The 25,697-nt window shown below is 43.1% G+C and overlaps 1 protein-coding gene across 1 annotated transcript; it reads right to left on the bottom strand.

Annotated features, from left to right (window-relative positions):
* Positions 1 to 862: 862 nt before the first annotated feature.
* Positions 863 to 25,535, bottom strand: LOC130043958 (zinc finger protein 568-like). The gene is given in 6 exon segments (XM_056136490.1): positions 863 to 1,073; positions 1,075 to 2,384; positions 5,077 to 5,172; positions 5,426 to 5,548; positions 24,120 to 24,193; positions 25,419 to 25,535. Coding segments are annotated over 6 exon segments (1,698 nt in total). The 5' UTR covers positions 25,445 to 25,535; the 3' UTR covers positions 863 to 1,004.
* Between the last annotated feature and the right edge of the window lie 162 nt (positions 25,536 to 25,697).

Below are 25,697 nucleotides of genomic sequence, written 5' to 3'. Positions count from 1 at the left end.
GAGCTATGCCCACAAACCCCACACAACTTAAGAGACCATAACTTTATAATATGTGTAGTATATGGTGTCTCTCTGTTTAGTCAAAATTATCTCAGCAACCTTCTATTTCATAAGAAATAGACTTAATGTTTATTCTGTTACATAAGAATTAGAATAAAACTTCTATTTCATGAGAATTTTTACATTGTTTTGTGAAGATCGTACTGTCACTGTCCTCCAGTTGTTCATCAATTTGCTTGAGTGGGCCCAGTAACATTGTGAGACTTGTTACTGTGTTTGGCATATCGAATACGCCATGGGTAGCTTGCCAGGCTTTGCCGTGAGGGTGAGATACTCTTGGTAGCTTGCTGGGCTCTCCAAGAGGGGTGGAGGAATCGAACTTGGGTCGGCCATGTTGGCTGTGTGCAAGGCAAACGCCTACCCGCTGTGCTATTGCTCCAGAAAATGTTTAATGTTTGGAACTTGGAACTATATTATTAAGCCCCATGTCTTGGAGAGATCTGATGCCTTTCCTGGGTATTTATGTCTACTTATCTGTCCAATGGATGTCAATACATCTTTACAATACTTCCATAAAGATAGTTAGCTTTAATTATTGTCAAGACATTTGAAAAAGCTTAGCTGATTTTTATTTTGTTTGGGAGACACACCCAGCAGTGCTCAGAAGTTACTCCTGGCTGACTCAGGGGTCCATATAGGGGTACTGGGGCTCAAACCTGGGTCATCTTCCTGCAAGGCAAGCACCCTACCCACTGTACTATTTCTCTGGCTCCTTAGCTGAATTTAAGAGGTCTCCCTCAACTAATACGCTTGACGTTTCTCATCTGTATGTCCTCTCTTATGAATAGAAAGGGATGCTCTTTGAGAGAACGCTTTCCCACATTCATTACATTCAAAAGGTTTCTCACCGGTGTGGGTTCTCATGTGTATAATGAGTAAAGAGCACTGAGAAAAGGCTTTCCCACATTTATTACATTCATAGGGTTTCTCCCCTGTATGACTTCTTATATGAAGAGTGAGGGATGAGATTCGAGAAAAGGCTTTACCACATTCATTACACTTAAATGGTTTTTCTCCAGTATGAATTTTTTCATGTTCAAGGAGATTTTGTCTTTGACTGAATGCCTTTCCACACTGATTACAATGATAGGGTTTCTCTCCAGTGTGAATTTTCTCATGTTCAGTGAGATTTGATTTTTGGCTAAAGGCTTTCCCACACACTGTACATGCATAGGGTTTTTCACCAGTATGTATTCTCTGGTGTCGGATAAGATTTGACATCTGAATGAAAGCTTTTCCACAATCATTACATTCATAAGGTTTCTCTCCAGTATGAATTTTCTGATGTGTAATGAGATTTTCTTTCCGGCTGAAGGCCTTTCCACACTCGTTGCATTCATAGGGTTTCTCAGCTGTGTGATTTCTCATATGTACAGTAAGGGATGAACTTTGTGAGAAAGCTTTCCCACATTCACTACACACATAGGGTTTCTCACCTGTATGACTTCTCATATGTATAATAAATACTGAGCATTGAGAGAATGCTTTTCCACATTTATTACATTTATAGGGTTTCTCCCCTGTGTGACTTCTCATGTGTAGAGTGACCGATGACATGCGGGAAAAAGCTCTACCACATTCATTACATGCATATGGTTTCTCTCCGGTGTGAATTTTCTCATGCTCAATAAGATTTTGTTTCTGGCTGAAGGATTTTCCACATTCCTTACATTCATAGGGCTTTTCTCCAGTATGAATTCTCTCATGTTCTATAAGATTTGATTTCTGACTGAAGGCTTTCCAACAATCCTTACATGCATAAGGTTTTTCCCCTGTATGAATTCTCTGATGTCTAATAAGGTTTGACATCTGAATAAAAGCTTTTCCACATTCATTACACTTATATGGTTTTTCCCCAGTGTGAATTTTTTGATGTGTAATAAGATTTTCCTTCCTGCTGAAAGCTTTTCCACATTCCTTACATTCATAGGGTTTTTCTCCAGCATGAATATTCTCATGTTTGATGAGGTCAAATTTATGATTGAAGTCTTGTCCACAATGATTACACTTAAATGGGGTCACAACACAGGATGAATAATGATAAAATGGCTTCCCATACTTACTACATTCATAATCTTTCTCTTTTACATATTCTTTTTCATAATTATGTAAGTGTAAACTGTGCTCCAAATCTTTATCAAATGATTCACACTCATAGAATTTTTTCTTTGAAGTAACAATGTCTGAGGTCAAAGAAAATATTTTTGTTGCATTTTTATAATCACTTATGTTTTCTTTAATCAAAGTTTTTTTGGAGACAGATGTGATTTTCCTCACAAGCGTTTCCTGATGTTTCTTGATCTGTTCATCAACTTCCCAAACTTCTAAAATGAAGAGCCAAAAATGATTACTTTTGAATTGTACTAATAATTGCTATAGCTATTATGATGATGACTACAACTGAAATGATTAGTATTGTTGGATCATAGTTCCAGGCATCTTAGGCTTAACATTGGGATGTCCTTTCTCCTCCCACAGGGAACTTAAGATAATTGAATAACACCCACAGCACAGTGGTAGAGCATTTGCCTTGCACGTGGCCTGCCTGGCCGACCTGGGTTCAATTCCTCCACCCCTCTTGGAAAGCCCGGCAAGCTACCAAGAGTATCTCACCCGCAGGGCAAAGCCTGGCAAACTACCTGTGACATATTCATATGCCAAACACAGTAACAAGTCTCACAATGTAGACGTTAGTGGGCCGCTCGAGCAAATCAATGAACAACAGGAGGATAATGCTACTGTGCTAAAGTGCTCCTGGGGGGGGGACCTACCTAATTCCATCAGGGCACTCCCTATCTTCCATGTTTAAATCTTTAACCTCATTGTCTCCTACTCCCCATATCTGTTAGTCACAAATATATCCAAAGCAGACATGGTAACATGTAAAGTCAAACTTTCTGATAGCTCTGGATTTTGTATATGTAAGTGATATATTGCTTTCCTGTTTATGTCCTTTGCATATTTTTATTTTAGAGCAATGTCCTTTCTGTATAGATACTGGAAGACAATTAATGCTAAATACTTTTATAGCATGGGTGTTAATTGACTCCAAATAAAATTTACTCCTGGTATCTATCACATTTACCTGACTTAAGCCTCAGTTGCCCTTAGGTTGACCTTAGTTCCTTACAACCCAAAAGTGTGTCCCACTGAGGGACTTGGATGAACCCAGAACAAGCTGTATGCTTCCCTGACTTTGACATGGGACAGCCTAAGGGCCATAAGACATAAAATTAGCTAAGAGCCTGGTTATCAAACAAACTTGGTTATAGAACAAACTTGTCATTCCCAAAAAGAAGTAAATGAATAAGAGGTTAGGAAAATTGGGGTTAGAAAAAACTAACCTGACTTAGGACTATAGTCTGGGAAATATAGGGAGATGTCCCCAGGAAAAGTAACTCTTTACAATGAATCCAAAGCGACCACTTTAAGCTTAATCTAGGATGTAGGTAAAAGTTTATGTCTTCTACTGTGTTTACACAAAATGACTAGAAATATTATTAAGTAAATTTAGTATGTTAAATTTAAATGGATCACCAGTAAGGAGAAAGCAATATTTCCCTAGATGGAATGCTGCCCTTGGGTGGATCTCCTAGAAGAATTTTCCCTGAAGGAGGGGATTTACACTGTTCATTGTTTATGTTAACATTCAATCATTCCTAAATGTAATTGCTGTACTCCAACCCTTCATGATTTCTCTATAATAATCCTAACTTATTTGAATAAAGTGCCACTGGCTACCAGTCTGTGGCCTTGTTCCTTCGTCCATCAGTCAGGCGGACGGTCATCAGCCCCGAATGCACCAGAGGACTCTGGTCACTGTGGGACAGTGACTCAGACAACTGTCATCATTATTAATGATTTCATAAATTTGGTGAAGTGGGTTGATTATGATATTGGTAATTGAATCCCAATATGAAAAAGCCAAAATATAAATATCTCTAGTTCCTTTTTGTTTTGGGATCACATCTGGCAATGCTCTGGGGTTACTTCTGACTCTATACTCAGTAATCACTGCTGGGGGTGCTAAGAAAATATATGTGATGCCAGGGATTAAACCTGGGTTAGCTGTGTGCAAGGCAATCACTTTACCCACTGTACTATCTCTTTAGTCCGATAGTTCCTTTGTTTTGAGAAATTAATTCATAGAAAATGCTATGAAACAGAATTAAAATGTACATACCCAAATAGCTTTGATTTGAAACTAATGCAGAAATCAGCAAAACAAATAAAAGTACAAACAGCATTAACAGTATTATAAGCCACAGTGCCCATAAAAAAAAAAACCATGAATGACTGAATAGGTTAGAAACAATGAACTGAATGTAAAGATTTCTCCTCCTTAAAAATTTTTTTAAGATGACAAGAAAAAAACAGTAAAAGGGACTAGAGAGAGAGAGAGAGAGCTCAATGAGGTGATTATATGGTGTATATGTGGTGGACCTGGGTTCCATCCCTGGCACTTCATGGTCCATAAGCACTGTTCAGAGTTACTCCCTACCACTAAGCCAGGAGTAGCCCCTGCACATGCAGTGTAGCCCAAAACAAAACAAAAACAAAAAAAAGACAGTGAAAAAATAAAGGGCCAAATCCACAAGAAAAAGAAAAAAGGACTGTAAAGAAGGTGAACAGGAAGTTTCAACAAAATAATGCAACAAAGTATGTATGTATGTAAATGTGTAAACATAGATAGAAGTGGTCACCAAACAAAAATAAAGAAGGAAAGGCTGTCTTTTCGATCTTATCTTTGGGCCACACCCAGTGGTACTCAAGGATTACTCCTGGCTCTGCACTCAGGGATCACACCTCATAGGTTTAGGGGACCATATAAGGTACTGGGGATCAAATTCAGGTAGTATATGTGCAAGGCAAGTGGTTTATCTGTTGTACTACTTCTCTAGCCCCAAATATTAAAATAATATATTTGAAAATCTTGAAAAATATAAAATGGTGTCAATCCCTTGAAACAACTGCCATATGGCTTTCTCATTCAGAGCTTACTTTTAACTAATTCACCTGAACAGTGTCTTCCAAACACTTCCTTCTCTACCACCCATGGCTCCTCTTCTTGCTCCAACTTAAAGATCACATCTGGTTTGGTGACTTGACAGCCTATCAAGTGAAACATCAAATATTTGGGGTATTAATGTTGGAGACAAGTCTCTAGATGTTGTTCATGGAGCATAAGGGCTTGTGACGGATGAAGATGGAGGAACTTCTACAATGGGACAAGGGAATTAGCCTCTACACAAGCACAGTAATTAAGTGACAAAAGGGAAAGCTAGATTCATATGGCAAATTAAAATTTTCATAGTTTATTTTAAGAGAAAAAGAATTATTCATATAACTGCAATGCTAACCTTACCCACTATGACGAGGTTGCTGTAGTTTTCCAGCATCACATCCCGGTACAAGTTTCTCTCAGCAGGTTTCATTTGCTGCCATTCCTCCTGAGTGAGGTCCACAGCCACATCCTTAAACGTCACTGCTGCCTATAAAAACACAACCATAGTTAGTCTGAAATAAAAATCAATGACATGGGCAAAACATCTAAGGACTCCTTAAGCTAGGGATCAAAGTTCATTAAAAACTCTGCCATCAGGTCCTGCCCATATCTACCATCTTGCTGCCAGAGAGAGTCCAGCTCCACAACTAGTCTTTTTTTTTTCTTTTTTTGGGTCACACCTGGTGATGCACAGGAGTTACTCCTGGCTCTGCACTCAGGAATTACACCTGCCGGTGCTCAGGGGACCATTTGGGATGCTGGGAATCGAACCCAGCTTGACCACATTCAAGGCAAATGCCCTACCTGCTGTGCTATTGTTCCAGCCCCCTCCACAACTAATCTTAGGAAAGAGTAGCAAGCAGGGACTGGAGCGATACTGCAGCAGGAGGGTGTTTGCCTTGCACACGACTAACCCAGGTTTGACCCCCAGCATCCCATATGGTTCTTCGAGCACTGATAGGAATTCCTGAGCACAGAGCCAGGAGCAACCTCTGAGCATCACTGAGTGTAGCCCCAAAACAAAGAACGACGAGCAGCTGAATCTTCCCAGGAGGGACTGGTCTAGGACATTCTTGGAGTGCAGACAGGCAGATCCCTTCATCCCCAGAAAACTCAGCAGTCCCTGTCCACAGCCGGTATCTTGCTGGCAGGGAAATGGCCCAGGTTCACAACTAATCTCGAAAAGTACATGATGCCTCTGAATCTACCCAGGTAGACCAGGCTGGGCTGACGATTCTGGGGCCTTCTCAGAAAAGGGGTGAACAATTCCATTTTTCTGCTTTAAGGGACAGCAGCCCAAAGCCATACCCAGCACTCTCCAACATAGAAATGGTACAGATCCAGAACTGAACCCCATTAAGCTACCAAGTCGCCAAATCATTCTAGTTCCATAGATCCTGGGCCATGTGGCCATGTGTGGGGCCATGCAACACTTCCAATTTTCATAGTACTGTGAGCCCAGTATGATTATAGATAGTATGGTGGGAAAACTGCATAGAATTCTGTATAGTCTCCGGGCAGCTAGGGAAGGCCCCAGCGGCTCTCCCTCTCACAAACTGGGTTGAGTGGTCTTGGACTGCTCCCCAACCCAGGGCTGCCCATGCCATCGGCAGACGAAGGAGGAAGCAAGGGCCAAGCTGGTTGATGACCAATTGCCATTTATTCTATCCTCCCCACGTGCCTGTTTTAGTCTCACTAAGCCCCCATTCTAGCCTCATACTTCCCCTCATTCCCGTCTCCTCCTGTCTCTCCCACTCATCTCTTTGTGCTCCATCTCGCATTCTCTCTCTCATCTCTCTGCGTGCCTGCTCCTGAATTCTTCCTCTACATCCTTCTCCCTCTGTCCCCCTTGCTAGTCTCTCTGTGCTCCATCTTGCTGTCCTGGTCTCTCTCTTGTTTCTCCCCAACTCCCCAGCATTGGGGGTAGACACTACACCCAGTCCTGTAGCAAAACCACCACAAGAAAGGCCTTCCTTTGCTCACAGGCAAAATACCACTTAAGGTGTTTTTTCCTTTCTGTAGTTCAATAACTTAATTAAAGTCTTAATTAGCATCTTAATTCTACTTCTTAACATTAGTTATTTTGTATGGACACAGTAAGAGATAGACTAAGCTTGTAGGGTAGCTCTCCTGGGAACATCTCGCCACAGACTCAGACTACTGTGCTCATGCCAGATTAATCTTTCCTAACCCTAGCAGGGTCTGAATCTAGTTATTACTTTTTGGATCATGACAGAATTTGTCCATGACCATGCTCTTAATTTATAGTTAAGTATTATGGCACTTTGGCCAGACCCATTTCGATGCCAGGGTAGTACATGGCTCACATCTTGCCTTGGGTCCATCCACTCCCTCGTCAGGACCCTGCTTTTGGGGTGCCAGGAAGTAAGGACAACTGAGGCTTAAGTCGAAAGAACAGATGTCCAGGAGGTAAATATCATTCAGAGTCAACTCCCAAGTTACAAAAGCATAGCATTAACTGTCTTCTTGTGTCCATACAAAAAGTACATTGCTCTGACTTAAGGAGAAGAGAAAAACTATATTTACAAGTCAACAGAGCACAAAGAAAGAAGTTACAAATAAAAACAGAGGAATGGGAGCACTGTGATGGGTGTAACCCAATAAACCCAAGCTCCCTGTGGCAAGCAGAAAGGACAAACCAATTGTTATCCTACAGAATTCCAACAAGCTCACTAAGTGAAACAGTAACACAGAGAAGACTCAACTACCACCAATCCACCAAGTAAATTTTCAGACAATGAATTCAGTAACACCATTGTGAGATAAAACAACATGAATATTTTTATTGTTCTAAGTTTTGAAAATTCCATTTGCCTTTGTGTTGTTTGCAAACAGTATGAAGCAAATTTGATTGTGCCTGCTAAGGAAACAGGCTGGATTGGTGGGTCAGAAATTGGAAACACTGGTGAAGGAAAGGTCACACCGGTGTTGGGGTTGGTGTTAGAACACTTAATTCCTACAATTTTATGAACAATTTGGTAAATACGGTGTTATAATACATTTTTGTCTGTTTTTGGGCCACATCTGGCCATGTTCAGGGGTTATTACTGGCTCTGCACTCAGAAATCTCTCCTGTAGGCTGGGGGAACCCTATGGGATGCTGGGGATTGAACCTAATTTGGCCACATTCAAGGCAAGCATCCCACCTCGCTCCAGTTCCCAATAAAAATATTTTTTAAAAAATTCATGGATGCATTTAAATGTTTTATAAATTTTATTTTTTAAAGAGGCCACATCAATTAGTGTGCAGTGGTCATCAACAAGGTCACTCTCGTGGTGCTCAGCTTATTTTTTTGTTTTTTGTTCTGGTGTCATATCCACTGTGCTCAGGGGCTTACTCCGCTCTGCATTCAGGGCCCACATCTGGTAGGCTTGGGGCACCATACTGGGTGCCAGGGACTGAGTAAACTCTCTGGTCACAGTACTCTCAGCTTATTATGACACAATGTACCTTGCATGTATTGAGTCAATATAATTGAGTTAATAAAACAATCACAGTTGGGCCTAAGTGATACAGTGAATCGAGTGCTTACCTTGTATGCGACTGACCCAGTTGGATCCCTTGAACCCAACATGGTCCCCTGAGCACAGCCAGGGTAAGTACTGAGCACAGCCAGTATGACCCAAAAACAAACAAAAAAATTTATTATTTATTATTTTACAGGACTTTTCTAGTTGCTATGTAGATGTTTCTAGATTGTAATTCTTTGTTTTACTCTACAATTATTTTATCTTTAAAATTTATTATTTATTTCAATTACAATTATTTATTTCAAATAACTAATTATTTGAAATTGTCTGAGTTTCCAAGTCAAGACAAGTACTGTACCACCACTCCAACCCCTCAAACTATACTTTAAAATTGAATCTAATGGTTATGGAGAGTATTATGCTATGTGAAATGAGTCAGAGAGGTACAGAAATAGAACGACAACATTCATTTGTGAAATATAAAATAACATAATATGAGACTGACACACAAGGAGAATAGATACAAGGGCCAGGAATATTGCTCCATAGTTGGAAGCTTGTTTTATGAGCTGGGAGAGAAGGTAGCTGAAATAGAGAAGGGATCACTAAGTCAATGATGGTTGGAGGAATTGTTTGGGATGGGAGTGTGTGTTGAAAGTAGATAAAGGACCAAATGTGATAGTATCTCAGAATCTATATTTCAAATTATAATTCCCAAAAGTAGAGAGTATGGGGGAAATTGTTTGCCATAGAGGCAGGGGAGGGCTTGAAAGGGGGGGGGGTATACTGGGGACATTGGTGGTCAAGAATGTGCACTGGCGGAGGAATGGGTGTTTGATCACTGTATAACTGAAAGTCAAACATGAAAGTCTTGTAACTGTATCTCACAATGATTCAATAAAAAAAGTATCTTCAGAGCCAGAGTCATAGCTCAATGGACTGAGTGCATGCTTTGCTTGCATGAGTCCTGAGTTCCAATCCTAGCACTTCATGTCCCCTAAGCATGACAGTGTGTGACCTCTGAACAGAGTGGAGTATCCCCCGAGTACTGAGGGGTGTAACCACAAATCCAAAATAAATAAACATACTTGCAAATCTGAATGGTTTGGACCAGAGTAGTATAGTGGGTGGAGTACTTGTGATATAGGCATTGAACCTGGGTTGAGCTACATACAAGGCCTTAACCACTGAACTATGTCAAAGGCCTCAAAACTTTTACATTTTAGCAGTATTTATGGTAGTTTAGCTGAAGAGAGATTAATTCAATCCAAAAATAAGGTCATTTTATGTTTTGTTTTTTGGGCCACACTCGGTGGTGTTGAGGGCTTACTGTTCTCTTTTTAGGAGTTACTTGGCAGTGCTCAAGGATCATACTCAGGGGCCAGATTGAAAGTACAGTGGGTAGGGCATTTACCTTGCAAGTGGCTGACTCAGGTTCAATCCCCGGCATCCCATATGGTTCCCCAAGCACTGCCAGGAGTAACTCCTGAGTGCAAAGCCAGGAGTAACCCCTGAGCATAGCTGGGTGTGACCCCCCACCCCCAAAAAAAGGGACCATATTCATACTGGGGATTGAACCAGGGTTGCAACCACTGCAGCAGCATGCAAGACAAATACCTTATTTTTCTTACTATCTTTCTGGCCCAAGGCTACTTATTTTATCAATTTCACATATCAAACCAAAAGAGCAGGTCAATGAATACAGCCAACACCTAAATATCTTTAATGGTAGCAAAGGTTTATATAGCCAGTAATGACTAACAGTATTTATCACTTACAGACTACTTACTCTTGGGCTGGAGAGTGTACAGTAGGGGATTTGTCTTGAACATGGCCAACCTGGGTTCAATCCCCAGCATCCTATATGGTCCCTTGAACCTGCTAGGAATGATTCCTGAGTGCAGAGCCTGGAACACCTTGACCACTGCCAGGTGTGGCCCCAAAACAAAACAAAAACCTCACAGAATTCCTACATTTATAGATAATGCAAAACCAGGGGGATTTGGAAGTAAAAACTGGAGAAGTCAAAGAGACTAAGAAATTTGTTAATAATCATATTATGGTAATTCACTTAAGTTGGTGAACTCAAATCTGTCTAGGCCCAGAAACAAACTTGCCAATATGAACTACATAATCATATGGTCAACAGAAATATGTGTGTGTGTGTGTAAAGACAGGGGTGGGGAGCCAGTGGGGGATAAAAAGCAGTGAAGTGAAAAAAGTTTAAAATACACATGTGATGGATTCCAGATTAGAAGATAAGAATATAAACAGTAGAAGGAAATAATTCTTAGTTTGAGGGGTGGGGAGGTTTTGGGCCACAAACAGCAATGCTCAGGGGTTATTCCTGGCAGCACTTGGTGTGAGTAGGATAATGGTGGATGGGAAACATTGTATGTCACAGAGACATACTGGGCAGTGGGGGTGGAGGGAAACTGAGGACATTGGTGGAGGGTAATAGACAGTGGTGAAGGAACTGAACTGGTGTTGGAACCCTGTACTCCTGAAACTCAATCATAAATATCTTTGTAACTTTGTAATTCACAGTGATTCAATTTAAAAAAAAAGTAACTCTATATGGCAGGAGCACTGGGTTTGACCCCTGGGACTGCATGCATCTATTCTCAAGCACCAAGCTGGGAATAGCCCACCAAGTCTACTACTAACAGGCCCAAACATCCCCCTTCTGAAAAAATAAATAAAAAACAGATGCATATCTATGATACCACAATGTGATATTTCACCATATATAGTAATAAACAAAAAGAACAACAACAAAAAAATAGCACTGAAGTAAAAATTACTAAGTTATTTTGGAAAATAAGCTTCTTCCTAATAAGCACTACAAACTATGGGGTATACTTAGTGTCTCTGTTTCCACTACTTCTCTGCATCACATTAAATCTGAACTCAACTTCAATGATTCTTTTACCCCACTCCCCACCCCCAGTTTTTGGACCACACCCAGAGGTGCTCAGTGCTTACTCCTTGCTCTGTGCTCAGGTATCTCTCCTGGTTGTATGCGGGGAACTATCTGTGGTACCAGGAATTCAAACCAGGGTCAGGTACAAGCAAGGAAAATGCTTTCCTCCTGTACTCTTAGGCTCCACAATTGTAAAAATTCTTTTGTTTTTGGACCACACTTGTCTATGCTGAAGGTTTACTCCTGGCTCTATGCTCACTCCTGGTGAACTCCTGGTGAACTCAGAGACTATCTGTGGTACCAGGAATCAAATCTGGATCAGCCATGTGCAAGGCAAGTGACCTATCTGCTGTAATCACTCTGGCCCTATAATGATTCCTTACAGACATGCTTATGCATAACCTGCTTAAGCAATCCCAAAATTCCTCTAGTTCTGATTCTTCTGTATTTTTTTTCTTTCTTTCTTTGCGGGGGGAGGGGGCTTTTTGGGTCATGCCTGGTGATGATTAGGAGTTACTCCTGGTTCTGCACTCAGAATTCCTCCTGGCAGTGCTCAGACCACATGGGATGCTGGGGAAGGAACCCGTGTCAGCCTTGTGCAAGGCAAACACCCTAATCTCTGTCGCTCCAGCCCCTCATCTGTATTTTTGTTACCTTTATTTTTATCGAGAGTGGAAGTCTGCCAGTGGGGTATTTATCTGGGTAGGGTGGGTCTCCTGTGCACAATTCGATCCCTGGGTGGTTGATGGAAGCAGACAGGGCAGGGTAGGGTGGGGCTCCTGATTAGAATCCCTTTGTCACCTGTGGTGGTGGGAGCAAGCAGAGAAGCTCTGTCCCTGGGTCCGGCGAGCCTGGAGTCCAAGGTCTCAGAGAGTTCCGCTTACCTTGTTCTGTGGGTCTTCAGTTGTGCGTGGGTCTAGGCCGGAGCTGCCGCGCGGGTCCGGAAAGCGTCCTGGAGTGTGGCGACGGCTGGGTAGTGGAAGTAGTGTCCACTCTCGACACTACTTCCACTACCCAGCCGTCGCCACACTCCAGGACGCTTTTTGGACCTGCGCGGCCGCAAGCGGCCGCGCGACACATCATAAGACACTAAATACCTGTCTTCTGGAATTGTCGTACCATATTTGATAGGGTTCAAATATGGTAACACCTACAAGGGGGATTAGAGGTCACCCCAAAAGCCTCTATACCTCTCAGAAAGACTGGCAAGCTACCGAGAGTATTCCGCCCGCACGGAAGAGCCTGGCAAGCTATCCGCTGTGTATTCGATATGCCAAAACCAGTAACTACAACTGGTCTCATTCACCTGACCCTGAAGGCTTCACCGACATGGCAGCACTGAGAACGATGAGAAAGGAGAGGCCGACAAAATCTCAAGGCCGACCTAGGCTGCCACAACGAAGGAAGACAAAAATGATCGTCTGTACTTTCAATGCACGTACGCTAGCATCAGATGCATCCATCGAGGACCTGATGGTACAAGCGCGAATGATCAAGTACGACATCATTGGTCTGACCGAGACAAGAAGGCACGAATCTCACCATGCCGTTTTCGACACTGGAGAAGAATTGTTCCTCGGAACATGCGATAAAAGAGGTGTTGGAGGCGTTGGTGTCCTTGTCAACACAAACTTGGCCAAGAGCATTGATTCATTCGAATGCCTAACAACCCGAATCGAACGTTTACATTTGAATAGATGTGGCTCACTGCCTGCAGTTTCTATCTTCGTTGTCTACGCACCAACATCTCATTATGATGAAAGAGAAATCGAGAAGTTCTACATGGAGCTAGAGAAGTTCTATAAAGAAGACCACACCTTCTACAAGATCATTGTGGGTGATTTTAATGCCAAGATAGGACCGAGAAGATCAGCTGAAGAACTTCACATCGGAACCCATGGCCTAGAATGGAACGAACAGGGTGAGAGACTGTCTGAGTTCATCATGTCGACCAAGACCATTCATGGTAACTCACAGTTCCAGAAGGCAGAATCTAAACGATGGACATGGGAGTCTCCCGGTGGACGATTCCACAACGAAATAGACCACATCATATTCAATCGACGGTTTTGCCTGACTGATGTCGCTGTTGTCCCAAAATTTCGAACGGGATCGGACCACCGTCTCCTTCGTGCAAAATTCTACTTCACAGAGCGGGGAGAAAGGGCTGCAAAGTTCAAAAAGAGAACTCCCAGAACGACCACCAACTGGGAACTCTTTGGTACTATTGCGGCAACATGGGAAGATGCCATTGTTGACAACATTGACGAGGAATACGATCGACTGGTTCAGCACCTCCATGAATGTGCGAGGAACGCCAAGAGAGAGATAGCCACAAAAAGTCGCCTATCTTCGAAAACTCTTGAGCTAATTCGCCAGCGTGGTTTGGCGCATGCCTCAGGCAACCGCAAGCTAACGTCCGAGCTCGCAAAGCAGTGCAGAGATGCGATCAAGGAAGACCTCAAAGAGAGAAGAGCAGAAGTACTGGTAGATGCGGCAGAAGCCGGGAAAAGTATTCGTAACGCCCGCCTGTCCTTCGCCAACTATAAGACCAAGATGACTGCCCTCCGACGTCCTGATGGATCCATCACATCCTCCAGAACGGCAATGGAGAAGATTATCCATGACTTCTACTCAAATCTCTTCGATAGCCATGTCCACTTGCCGACATACCAAATTCCACAGGATGGGTATGTCGTTCCCAACGTTCTCCCTTCCGAAATCCGACACGCCATTTCGTCAGTAAAGAAGCAAACAGCACCCGGCCCAGACAAGGTCAGACCTGAACACCTGAAGAACCTGCCATCAGTACTCATCAATACACTGGCTCGGCTCTTCACTCGCTACCTGTCTGAATGCAAGGTTCCATCTCAATGGAAAACCAGCAGGACCGTACTACTGTTCAAGAAGGGAGACATCCATGACATTGGCAACTATCGCCTGATCTGCCTATTGTCTGTCATCTACAAGTTGTTCACTCGAGTCATCCTGAATAGGATTGGCAGAACACTAGATGAAGGACAACCATGTGAGCAAGCAGGGTTCCGCAAAGGATTCAGCACCATCGACCATATCCACACAATAACCAAGCTCATTGAGGTTTCTCGGGAGTTCAAGATGCCGCTCTGCTTAACGTTCATTGATTTAAAGAAGGCCTTTGATTCTGTTGAGACGGAAGCGGTCATTGAAGCCCTAGCCAATCAGGGCATTCAAGCCCAATACATTAGGATCCTCCGTGAGCTGTATTGCGGATTCACTACCAGGATCTCACCATTCTACAAAGAAGTGATCGTTGATGTCAAGAGAGGGGTGCGGCAGGGTGATACCATTTCACCAAAACTCTTCAGTGCCACCCTCGAGAACATCATGCGACGACTGGAATGGGAAGGAATGGGAGTGAAGATAGATGGTCGGCAACTACACCACCTCCGCTTTGCTGATGACATTGTTTTAATAACACCAAACATCAGCCAAGCGGCACAAATGCTGGCCGACTTTGACCGTGAGTGTGGAAAGGTAGGACTACAGCTGAATCTTACGAAGACAATGTTTATGAGAAACAGCCTTGTTCCTGACGCCCCATTCGCTCTCAATGGAACGACCATCTCCGAATGCAACAGCTATGTGTACCTAGGTCGAGAGGTCAACATGACAAATGACCTGGCACCCGAGCTGCGCAGAAGGAAGAGAGCGGCTTGGAACGCCTTCAAGAACGTCGAAGAAATAGCTAAGAGGACGAAGAACCTCCGGCTCCGCGCACATCTCTTTGATTCCACTGTTCTTCCTGCATTAACATATGCCTCAGAGACCTGGGCCCTACGCAAACAAGATGAGAACGCCATTCAGGTCTCCCAAAGAAGAATAGAAAGAGCTATGCTTGGAATATCACGTTTCAAATGAGAGAACGAATCCGGAGTTCTGACATCCGTCGACGATCAAGGATCAGGGACGCTGTCTCATTTGCCAAGGTGTCGAAAATCAGATGGGCTGGTCACGTAATGAGATTTAAAGACGACCGTTGGACTAGAGCTGTTACTGATTGGATTCCACGGGATGTCAAGAGACCGCGTGGCCGCCCACCTACCAGATGGTCAGACTTCTTTGTCAAGATCATGAACGATCGGTTTGAGGCCCTCCATGTTCCCGGAGCGAAGAGATGCCATTGGGCTACACTAGCACGTGACAGGGACAAATGGAGACGTTACTGGCGCCCGCTCGAGCAAATCGACGACTAACGGGAAGTTAAGTGATTAAGTGATTAAGTGATTTATTTTTATCAATTAATCACCCCAACCTACTGATAAAGTATTGTAATCCACTGCTACTGCACTGAAAATAATGAAGGAAACAAATACTTAAAACATACAAGAGAATTGGTCATATCCTCTTCTTCGGATAAAGCAGAGTCCTCAGAATGCCACACTGAGGGAAGAAAAATGAAACATTTCAGAGCTTCAAATAAAGAAACAAAAAAATCTTCAACATCAGATGGCTCTAAGATCTTTAATGATATTCTTTAGAGCAGTGAGAAATGTTAACCATCATCACGATATAAAGACAGAAAAATGTGTATGAAATAACAAATTTAGTCCTATATGGTCTGATAGGAATTTCTGAAAAGTTAAAGGGTTCCCAATAAATCTAGTGACAATGTAATATTTTCCTATGATATCTAAATCATAATTGAAAGGCTTAAATAATTTTAAAGTACTGTAAAGAACTTGGAAAAACTTCATCAGAGGCAAGTAACAGTACTATGTGGACCATTCAAATATGCTGTCATGATTCTGATGACATTAAAAATAAAAATCAGGGCCGGAGTGACAGTAAGTAGGGTAGGATGTTTTCCTTGCACACAGCCAACCCAGATTCAATCCCTGGCACTGCATATGGTCCCCCAAGCATCACCAGGAGTAATTCCTGAGTGCAGAGGCTGGAGTAACCCCTGAGTATCACTGGGTGTGACCCAAAAAGCCCAAAGAAAGGAAAATAAAAATAAACAAAAGTAACAATCGGGGGCTGGAGCAGACAGGGTATTTGCATTGCATGCGGCCTATGCAGTTTGGATCCCTGGAACCCCATATGGTTTCTCAAACCCTACAGGAGTGATGCCTGAATGCAGAGCCAGGAATAAATTTTTAGCATCATTTGGTATGCCCCATCATCCCCCAAATAAATAGAAACCAATCAGGGGACAGAGAGATAATACAGTGGGTAGGGCATATGCCTTGCCCATAGACTGAGTTCAATCCCCAGTATCCCATATGGTGGTCCCCTGAGCACTGCTAGGAGTAATTCCTAAGTGCAGAATCAGGAGTATTCCCTGAGCAACACCAGATGTGACCCAAAATCCAAATAGATGAATAAATATATAAATAAAATAAAAGTAACAATTTCTTGTCTTATGTATAAACCCAGAGCCTTTAGGTTAAAACAGAAGATTATGGGGTTGAAGCGATAGTACAGTGGGCAGGGCACTTGCCTTTCATGCATCTAAAATGGACTCAATCCCCGGAACCCAGTATGGTCCCCCAAGCCTGCAAGGAGTAATCCTTGAATACAGATGCAGGAGTAAGACATGAGCACTGCTGAATGTGGCCCCCAAACAAACAAATAACATGGAAGACTAAGAGCCAGAGAGATAGTACAACAGTAGCCATTCCAGTACACTGTATGGGTCACCAGAGAACCCTGTGGGCACCCAGCCAATAGTAGTCCCTTAATACTGCCATTGTGACCACCTCCTCTACCACTTCCCCACCCCCCCATAAAAAGAATAAAAAATGTAAAATGGGAGCTGGAGAGACAGTTTAAATGGCTGAGAACATGCTTTGCATTCTTGCATTCTGGAGGCCAGCGTTTGACTCTTTGCACCGCATGGTTGCTGGAGTACTGCCTGGAGTAGCCTCCACTGAGGGTAGCCCTGAAGCAATGCTGTGTGTGACCCCAAAACAAAACTAAGGGGCCAGCAAGATAATACAATGGGTAAGGCACTTGCCTTGTACACATTAACCCAGTTTTGATCCTCAGGTTTCTATATGGTCCCTCAAGCACCACCAGAAGTGATCCCTGAGTGCAGAAGCAGAAATAAGCTCTGATCACTGCTGTGCATGGCCTCAAAACAAAACAAAACAAAAAGTAGAGGACATACATACTTTACATGCAGAAACCCCCAGCTCAATTCTCAGTACCAACTGGTCCCCCCAGCACCACTTGGTACAGCCCATCCACTCATAAAACTTTACAAAAAGCAGATGATGGTCAAGAGAATAATAAATGCGTATACTGTAGTTAATAATACCCAAGTAAACTTAGCAGTAAGGAACACTGTTTTCCTCTTTTGACTCTATGGGCCTGGATGTACATCTTCTCTGTCCTAAATGCTCCAGACTCTTTACCTCTGAACTATCTCACCTCTTCTTTCCATGATCTGGGTCAAATGTTCCATTGTCACACAGATCCTGTTGATTTCAGAAGACTGAGTTGCTGTTTAGGTTTTGCATTCCCTGGGCAAAAGAGTTAAGGTGGTCTGCAGGTTCAGCAATTCTCAGCACTCTGCTGTATGGTCTCCTTCCAAGACATGTCTGCTCTTCAATCTTCTTTCTACTCACTCCAGAGATAAGTCTTTTCTTTGGAGAGCAAGGACCTGCAGGCTTACAGCATAAATTCAATTTACATTATGCCCCAATAATCACTGCCTTCTAGTATTCTGACATGTTGGACATCTTCCTCCCCTCTGGCCCTCCCACCCTTCCCCAAGCACACATTGTACTGAATATACCAAATATGATATTGCAGAAGAGATGGTTTATGACTTCCAAGATTAGTTTATAAAAGACATATGGCTTCTGTCTTGCACATTTGTATCATGTCATTTGAGGAAAGTCAGCCATTATGTCCTGAAGACACTCAACAAGGATGAGGAAACTTTATTGTGACAGTCACCTTGGAAGCAAATTCTTCAGTTCTTAGCCTTTTGATCATTGCAGTTCTATTGATATGACTGAATGTTCATGAAGTATTTGAACTACAATACACATTAAATTCTCTGATCACCACAGGAACTATAAGATAGATACTATTGTTTGTCACTAAATTTGACAGTAATTTGCTAAAAGTAATAAACAAAACAGTTTCAAACAATAAGCTTTCCTGTTGAGGATTCATATTCTCTGGAATCACTGACCAGAGATATTATATTCAAGATAACAGAAGTTTGGAGAAAAACTCAAGACTGGGCAATCCAGGCTAAACCAAGTACTTGAAAAATACAAAGAGTCTATATCAAGTAAATATAAAAGTGATGTTCACAAAATATCTGCTCCTCATGCCCTGTGAGCATAAAAGCATAGGTCTGATGCAATGACAGATATAAAGGTAAATTAAATCTATTTAGATTTTGGGGCTGGGGTAGAGGGGATAGGGTGTTTGTCTTGCACAAGGCTGATCCAGGTTCGATCTCTGGCATCCCATATGGTTCCCAATGCACCATCAGGAATAATTACTGAGTGAAGAGCCAGGAGTAACCCTTGAGCATTGCTGGGTGTGCTCAAAAAATTTAGATTTTGGGCTGGGGCGATGTCTGAAAGGGCTGAAACACATGCTTTGCATGCAGGAGCTCTAAGTTTGATTCCAGTACAAGCAGCAACAACCTAAAAACAAAAACAAAAGAAATGAAAGAAAAACATAATTTATTGTTATAGTAACTATGGAAAAAGGTATGGTAGAAAGAATATTTTTATATAAATTTATGCTATCATTCAGAAATTCTGCTTCTGATTATAGAATCAAAAGAACTGAAAGCAGGGCTTGGGGTATAGCTCAAAGGACTATTTGCACACAGAAGCATCAGTTATATCCTTGAACAAAACCAAAAAACAAATGACAACAACAAAAAAATAACTGAAACAAGTATCCAAGCATAATGTATATTCAATTTTATAACAGCATTACTTCCAACTTAAATATCCACTGGGAGATGAATGGATAAACAAAATATATGTCCACAATTATTCAGTCTTAAAAATGAAGCACTGTCTGTAGCACTGTAGCACTGTCCTTCCGTTGTTCATAGATTTCCTCGAGCAGGCACCAGTAATGTCTCACAACAAATTGTGAGACTTCTTGTTACTATTTCGGGCATATTGAATACATCATGGGGAGCTTGCCAGGCTTTGCCGTGCATGCAAGATACTCTCAATAACTTGCCAGCCTCTACGAGAGGGGTGGAGGAATAGAACCCCGGTCGGCCACGCCGGCCGCGTGCAAGGCAAATGCCTTACTTGCTGTGCTACAGTTACAGCCCTTTAAAAGATTAACTAAAATTAAAAACAAAAAAAATTACAAAGATCAAATGAATTACAAAACTGAAAGATACAGCAGCTTGAAGGATACAAAAAAAAAAAGAAAAAGGAAAACTGGGGAATGGAAAGATAGCACAGAAGCACAGAAGTGAAGGCACTTGCTTACATGTGGCTACAGACCCTGGTTTGGATCCCGGGCACCACATATGGTTCCCTAACCATAGCCAGGGGACATTCCTAAGCAGAGAGCCAGGAATAGCACCTCTGCACTGCCAGGTGTACCCCCAGTCAAAAACAAGCACAGAAAGAAGGAAATTCTGACACATTTAACATGGATGAGATTTAAAGATATTATGTTAAGATAAGCCAGTCACAAAAGGATCAATATTGTATACCCTGCTTATATAAGGTACATAGTCAAATTCAGAGAGACAGAAGAGTGGTATTTGTCAGGTAGTAGAGGACTGAGTAGGGAATTATTATTTGTATATGTATAGAATTTTTTTATTAAAAAAGCTCCCGGGAGAGCACAAGGCAGAGTCTCCTACCCTGTGTCTGACTATCCTCGCCAGGGCCCAACAGCTGAAGACCTCCAGGCCCCAATCAAGGCCTTACTGGGGCCACTCTCCACACACTTGGATAAGCCTCAGACATAACAGAACTGGCAGAGGAACCCAGGTGTGTGGGACCCGGGGCTGAGATCTCCAAGCCTGCACGGTTTGGGACTGGACCTGTCAGTAGCTAGACAGTTACACCCTCCAACTGCCGTGTAACCCCAACAACGGCCAGGATCCAGAGATTATCACAACAAGCTCCCGGGAGCGCGCGGCCACATGACTATTTATTTACTTTTCTCTAAGTTTTCAGGGTACCTTAAATATCCAACCCGCACGGCAGAGCCTGGCAAACTATCCGTGGTCTATGCCAAATAGACCAAATTGATATGCCAAATCCAGTAATAAATGTATCTCATTTCCCTAACCCTGAATATGCAGAGTCGAGAAGGATATGGAAGGAGAGGCTAATAAAACACCAAGGCAGACACCAAGGCCAAAACGCAGAAAAACAAAAATGATTGTCTGTACTTTTAATGCTCGTACACTGGCATCTGCTGCATCCATTGAAGACCTTATGTTACAAGCGCGAAAGATCAAGTACGACATCATTGGTCTGACCGAAACGAGAAGACATCAATCCCATCATGCTGTTTTCGACACTGGAGAAGAACTGTTCCTTGGAACATGTGATAAAAGAGGCGTCGGTGGTGTCGGTATCCTTGTCAACACAAACTTAGTCACGAGCATTGATTCATTCGAATGCCTAACAACCTGAATCGGACAATTACACTTGAATAAATGTGGCTCACTACCGGCAGTTTCTATCTTTGTTGTCTATGCACCAGCATCCAGTTATGGTGAAAGAGAAACTGAGAAATTCTACATGGAGCTGGAGAAGTTCTATAAAGAAGATCACACCTTCTACAAGATCATTGTCGGTGATTTTAATGCCAAGATAGGACCAAGAAGATCAGTCGATGAACTCCACATCGGAAACCATGGCCTGGAATGGAACGAACAGGGCGACAGACTGTCTGAGTTCATCATGTCAACCAAAACCTTCCATGGTAACTCACAATTCCAAAAGGCTGAATGTAAACGTTGGACATGGGAGTCTCCCGATGGACGGTTCCACAATGAAATAGACCACATCATATTCAATCGGCGGTTTTGCCTAACCGATGTTGCTGTTGTCCCAAAATTCCAAACGGGATCAGACCACCGTCTTCTTCGTGCAAAATTCTACCTCACAGAACGAGGAGAAAAGAATGCAAGGTTTAAGAAGAGGACTCCCAGAACAACCACCAACTGGGAGCTCTTTGGCTCTATTGTGGCAACATGGGAAGATGCCGTCATTGACAACATTGATGAGGAATACGATCGAATGATTCAGCACCTCCATGATTGTGCAAGGAATGCCAAGAGAGAGATAACCACAAAAAACCGTCTTTCCTCGAACACTCTTGAACTTATTCGCCAACGTGGCTTGGCACGTGCCTCAGGCAACCACAAGCGAACATCCAAACTGGCAAAACAGTGCAGAGAAGCCATCAAGGATGACCTCAAAAACAGGAGAGCAGCAGTACTGGTAGATGCAGCAGAAGCTGGAAAAAACATTCGTAATGCCCACCTGTCCTTCACCAACTACAAAACCAAGATGACTGCCCTCCGACATCATGATGGATCTATCACATCTTCCAGAAGGGCAATGGAGAAGATTATTCATGACTTCTACTCAGATCTCTTTAATAGCCACATCCACTTGCCCACATACCACATACCACATGATGGATATGTCGTTCCCAATGTTCTCCCTTCCGAAATCCAACATGCCATCTCGTCGGTAAAGAAACAAAGAGCACCTGGCCCAGACAAGATCAGACCTGAACACCTGAAGAACTTACCATCAGTACTCATCAATACATTGGCTCGACTCTTCACACGCTACCTGTCTGAATGCAAGGTTCCATCCCAATGGAAAACCAGCAGGACTGTACTACTATACAAGAAAGGAGACATCCACGACATTGGCAACTATCGCCCAATCTGCCTATTGTCTGTCATCTACAAACTATTCACTCGAGTCATCCTGAATAGGATTACCAGAACACTAGATGAAGGACAACCATGTGAACAAGCTGGATTCCGAAAAGGATTCAGTACCATCGACCATATCCACACAATAACCAAGCTCATTGAGGTATCTCGGGAGTTCAAGATGCCGCTCTGTCTAACGTTCATTGATTTAAAGAAGGCCTTTGATTCTGTTGAGACAGAAGCGGTCATGGAAGCCCTAGCCAATCAGGGCGTACAAACTCAATACATCAGGATCCTTCGTGAGCTCTACTGCGGATTCACTACCAAGATCTCACCATTCTACAAAGAAGTAATCATCCATATCAAGAGAAGGGTTCGGCAGGGTGATACCATTTCACCAAAACTCTTCAGTGCCACCCTCAAGAACATCATGCGACGACTGGAATGGGAAAACATGGGAGTGAAGATAGATGGTCGACAACTACACCACCTCCGCTTTGCTGATGACATCGTTCTAATAACACCAAACATCAGCCAAGCGGCACAAATGCTGACCGACTTCGACTGTGAGTGTGGAAAGGTCGGACTACAGCTGAATCTTACGAAGACAATGTTTATGAGAAACAGCCTTGTTCCTGACGCTCCATTCGCTCTCAACGGAACCACCATCTCCGAATGCAACAGTTATATATACCTAGGTCGAGAAATCAACATGATGAATGACCTGGCACCTGAGTTGCGCAGGAGGAAGAGAGCGGCTTGGAATGCCTTCAAGAGCATTGAAGAAATAACTAAAAGGACAAAGAACCTCCAACTACGAGCACATCTCTTTGATTCCACTATTCTTCCTGCATTAACATATGCCTCAGAGACCTGGACCCTATGAAAACAGGATGAGAACGCTATTCGGGTCTCTCAAAGAGGAATCGAAAGAACTATGCTTGGAATATCACGATTCACTCAAATGAGAGATAGAATCCGGAGTTCTGATCTTCGTCAACGCTCAAGAATCAGGGACGCTGTCTCATTTGCCAAGACATCAAAAATCAGATGGGCTGGACACGTAATGAGGTTTACAGACAACCACTGGACTAGAGCCATTACTGATTGGATTCCACGGGACATCAAAAGATCACGTGGACGCCCACCTATAAGATGGTCAGACTTCTTCGTCAAGACCCTGAATGATCGGTTTGAGGCTCTGCATGTTCCTAGAACGAACAGATACCATTGGGCTACGCTAGCACGCAACCGGGATGAATGGAGACATTACTGGCACCCGCTCGAATAAATCGATGAATAACGGGGATTAAGTGATTATAAGTGATTAAGTGATAGAATTTTTATTCAAAATGGAATTTTATGCAAAAATTTATGCAAAATGGAATTATATGGATGGGTGGTAGCAATAGAGGCATAATAATGTGAAAATAGGCACTCAAAATCACTAAAATATTTTTTTCTGGGCTCTATAAAATTATTATGATTATTTCAGGGCTGGAGAGGTAAAAGAGTGGGTAGGGTACTTGTCTTCACGTGTCTAAAACAGGTTTAATTCCTGTCACCCATATGGTCCCTGGAGCGCACAAGGAGTTATCCATGAGTTCAGAGCCAGGAGTTAGCCTTGAGCATTGCCAGATGTACCCCCACCTCCCTGCTGAAAACAACCCCCACAAAAGTGCATAATAACTAAGAAATAAAATAAACAGCAATCACAATAAATAAAAATGAATCCAACTTACCTTTCAGAATAACCATCATACAGGATAACAGGACAGAAAATTCAGTAATAATATGTTCTTTACAGGGGGCAGACCTGAAACAAAAAGTCATAAAAAAGGATGAACAGATGAAATTCCTGGAAAATAAAATAACAAAATCTGGGCCTAGAGTGATAGTACAGTGGGTAGTTTGTTTGTCATGCATGCCGCCAACCTGGGTTTGATCTCCAGCATCCTACATGATCCTCTGAACCAGCCAGGAGGGATTCCTGAGTGCCAACCCAGTTGGTATGGCCCCCAAACAAACAAAAATAACAAGACCTGAAAAATCATGGGCAATGAGAGAGCTTGAACTCAAAAGCATATGCCAGGACAAAGAGGAATATATCTTAAATGGTAAGGAAGAATCTTGGCCCCAGCCCCAATGCTTCACACCAAAAATATTATATCAGCCACATTTTTTGCCATCTAACTTTGTCTAGCCTTGAACTGTGGGTGTAGTGAATATTCTTAATATGATATTTGCTTAGGCTAATTGGTATATTTAGGTGCAGAGGTTTTAAGGGTATAATCTGTAAATAATCTGGCATTTTACATATACACATGTGGAGCAGGCAGGAATTCTGGCCAAGGTCAGACTAAGTAGAACTGAACACAGTGAATCTGAAAACCTGGGAACACGAGAATAAATACTTGTGCTCCACCTTTGAGCCTAGGGTGATTTCTTAGGCAGCATGAGGATTCATGGCATACAATGACTAGCTAACAGATATCACCAGAGAAGCAGGGATAATAAACCTAGAAAAGAAATTTAACCAAAGAAAACTGGAAACCAGATCTCTTGGGTGAGGGTGCGGGGTATAGCAGCAAAGGAAACTCAAGGGTGGCCAGGGTGGGGAGAACAACTTGGAAGAAAATTCAGGGTAGTTTTGTCAGTTACCAGTATACTAAGTGCTACATAGTAGCCAAGTCAGTAAGACAAGAATCACTCCCATGTTATCACCCCTATTAACACCTCCCCAGACATGAAAATGATGAGGACCACAAGTCCATGGGATCACACAATCACAGGTCACTATCTCACTGTCCTAGTACTCACTCTCTCTCACTCTCTCTCTTTGAATCGCAACCTCAAACTGCATTACACATCACATACATTAACTCCCATTGCCCTCCAGAAACTTACTCCCACCACAACACCGCGCACTGCAGCCCCTCGGGCCACCCCGGGGCCTCCTCAGAGAACTCGTCCCAGCACGGGCTCGAGCGCGCCCCACCCCTAGCCCCAGACCCCGCTTTAAAGGGACGCGGCAGCGTCACCTGCCGGAAACGCCTAGAAAGCGCATCCAGCGCGCGCTCTTTCTGGGAGGTCGGGGGAAGGCGACCCGCAGAGAGGGCCAGGCGGGCCGCCAGAACGCCACACACCTACAACTCCGCGCCCGCCTACCAACGGAAGTCGCAGAATACAACACCGTCTCCCAGGGAGCCCCGCGGCTCAACCGACTTCCGGCGCGGACACTGTATTTCCGGTCCAGAGATGGTGAGCGGCCCGGTCCGCGCGGGAGACGCAGATCGAGCGTTAGCGAGCTGTCTGACGCT

This window comes from Sorex fumeus, unplaced genomic scaffold, assembly GCF_029834395.1.
Source record: "Sorex fumeus unplaced genomic scaffold, SorFum_2.1 ptg000122l, whole genome shotgun sequence".
Lineage (NCBI taxonomy): Eukaryota > Metazoa > Chordata > Mammalia > Eulipotyphla > Soricidae > Sorex > Sorex fumeus.
The sequence above is the reverse complement of the archived record's forward strand: the minus strand, read 5'-3'. Positions and strand labels throughout refer to the sequence as shown.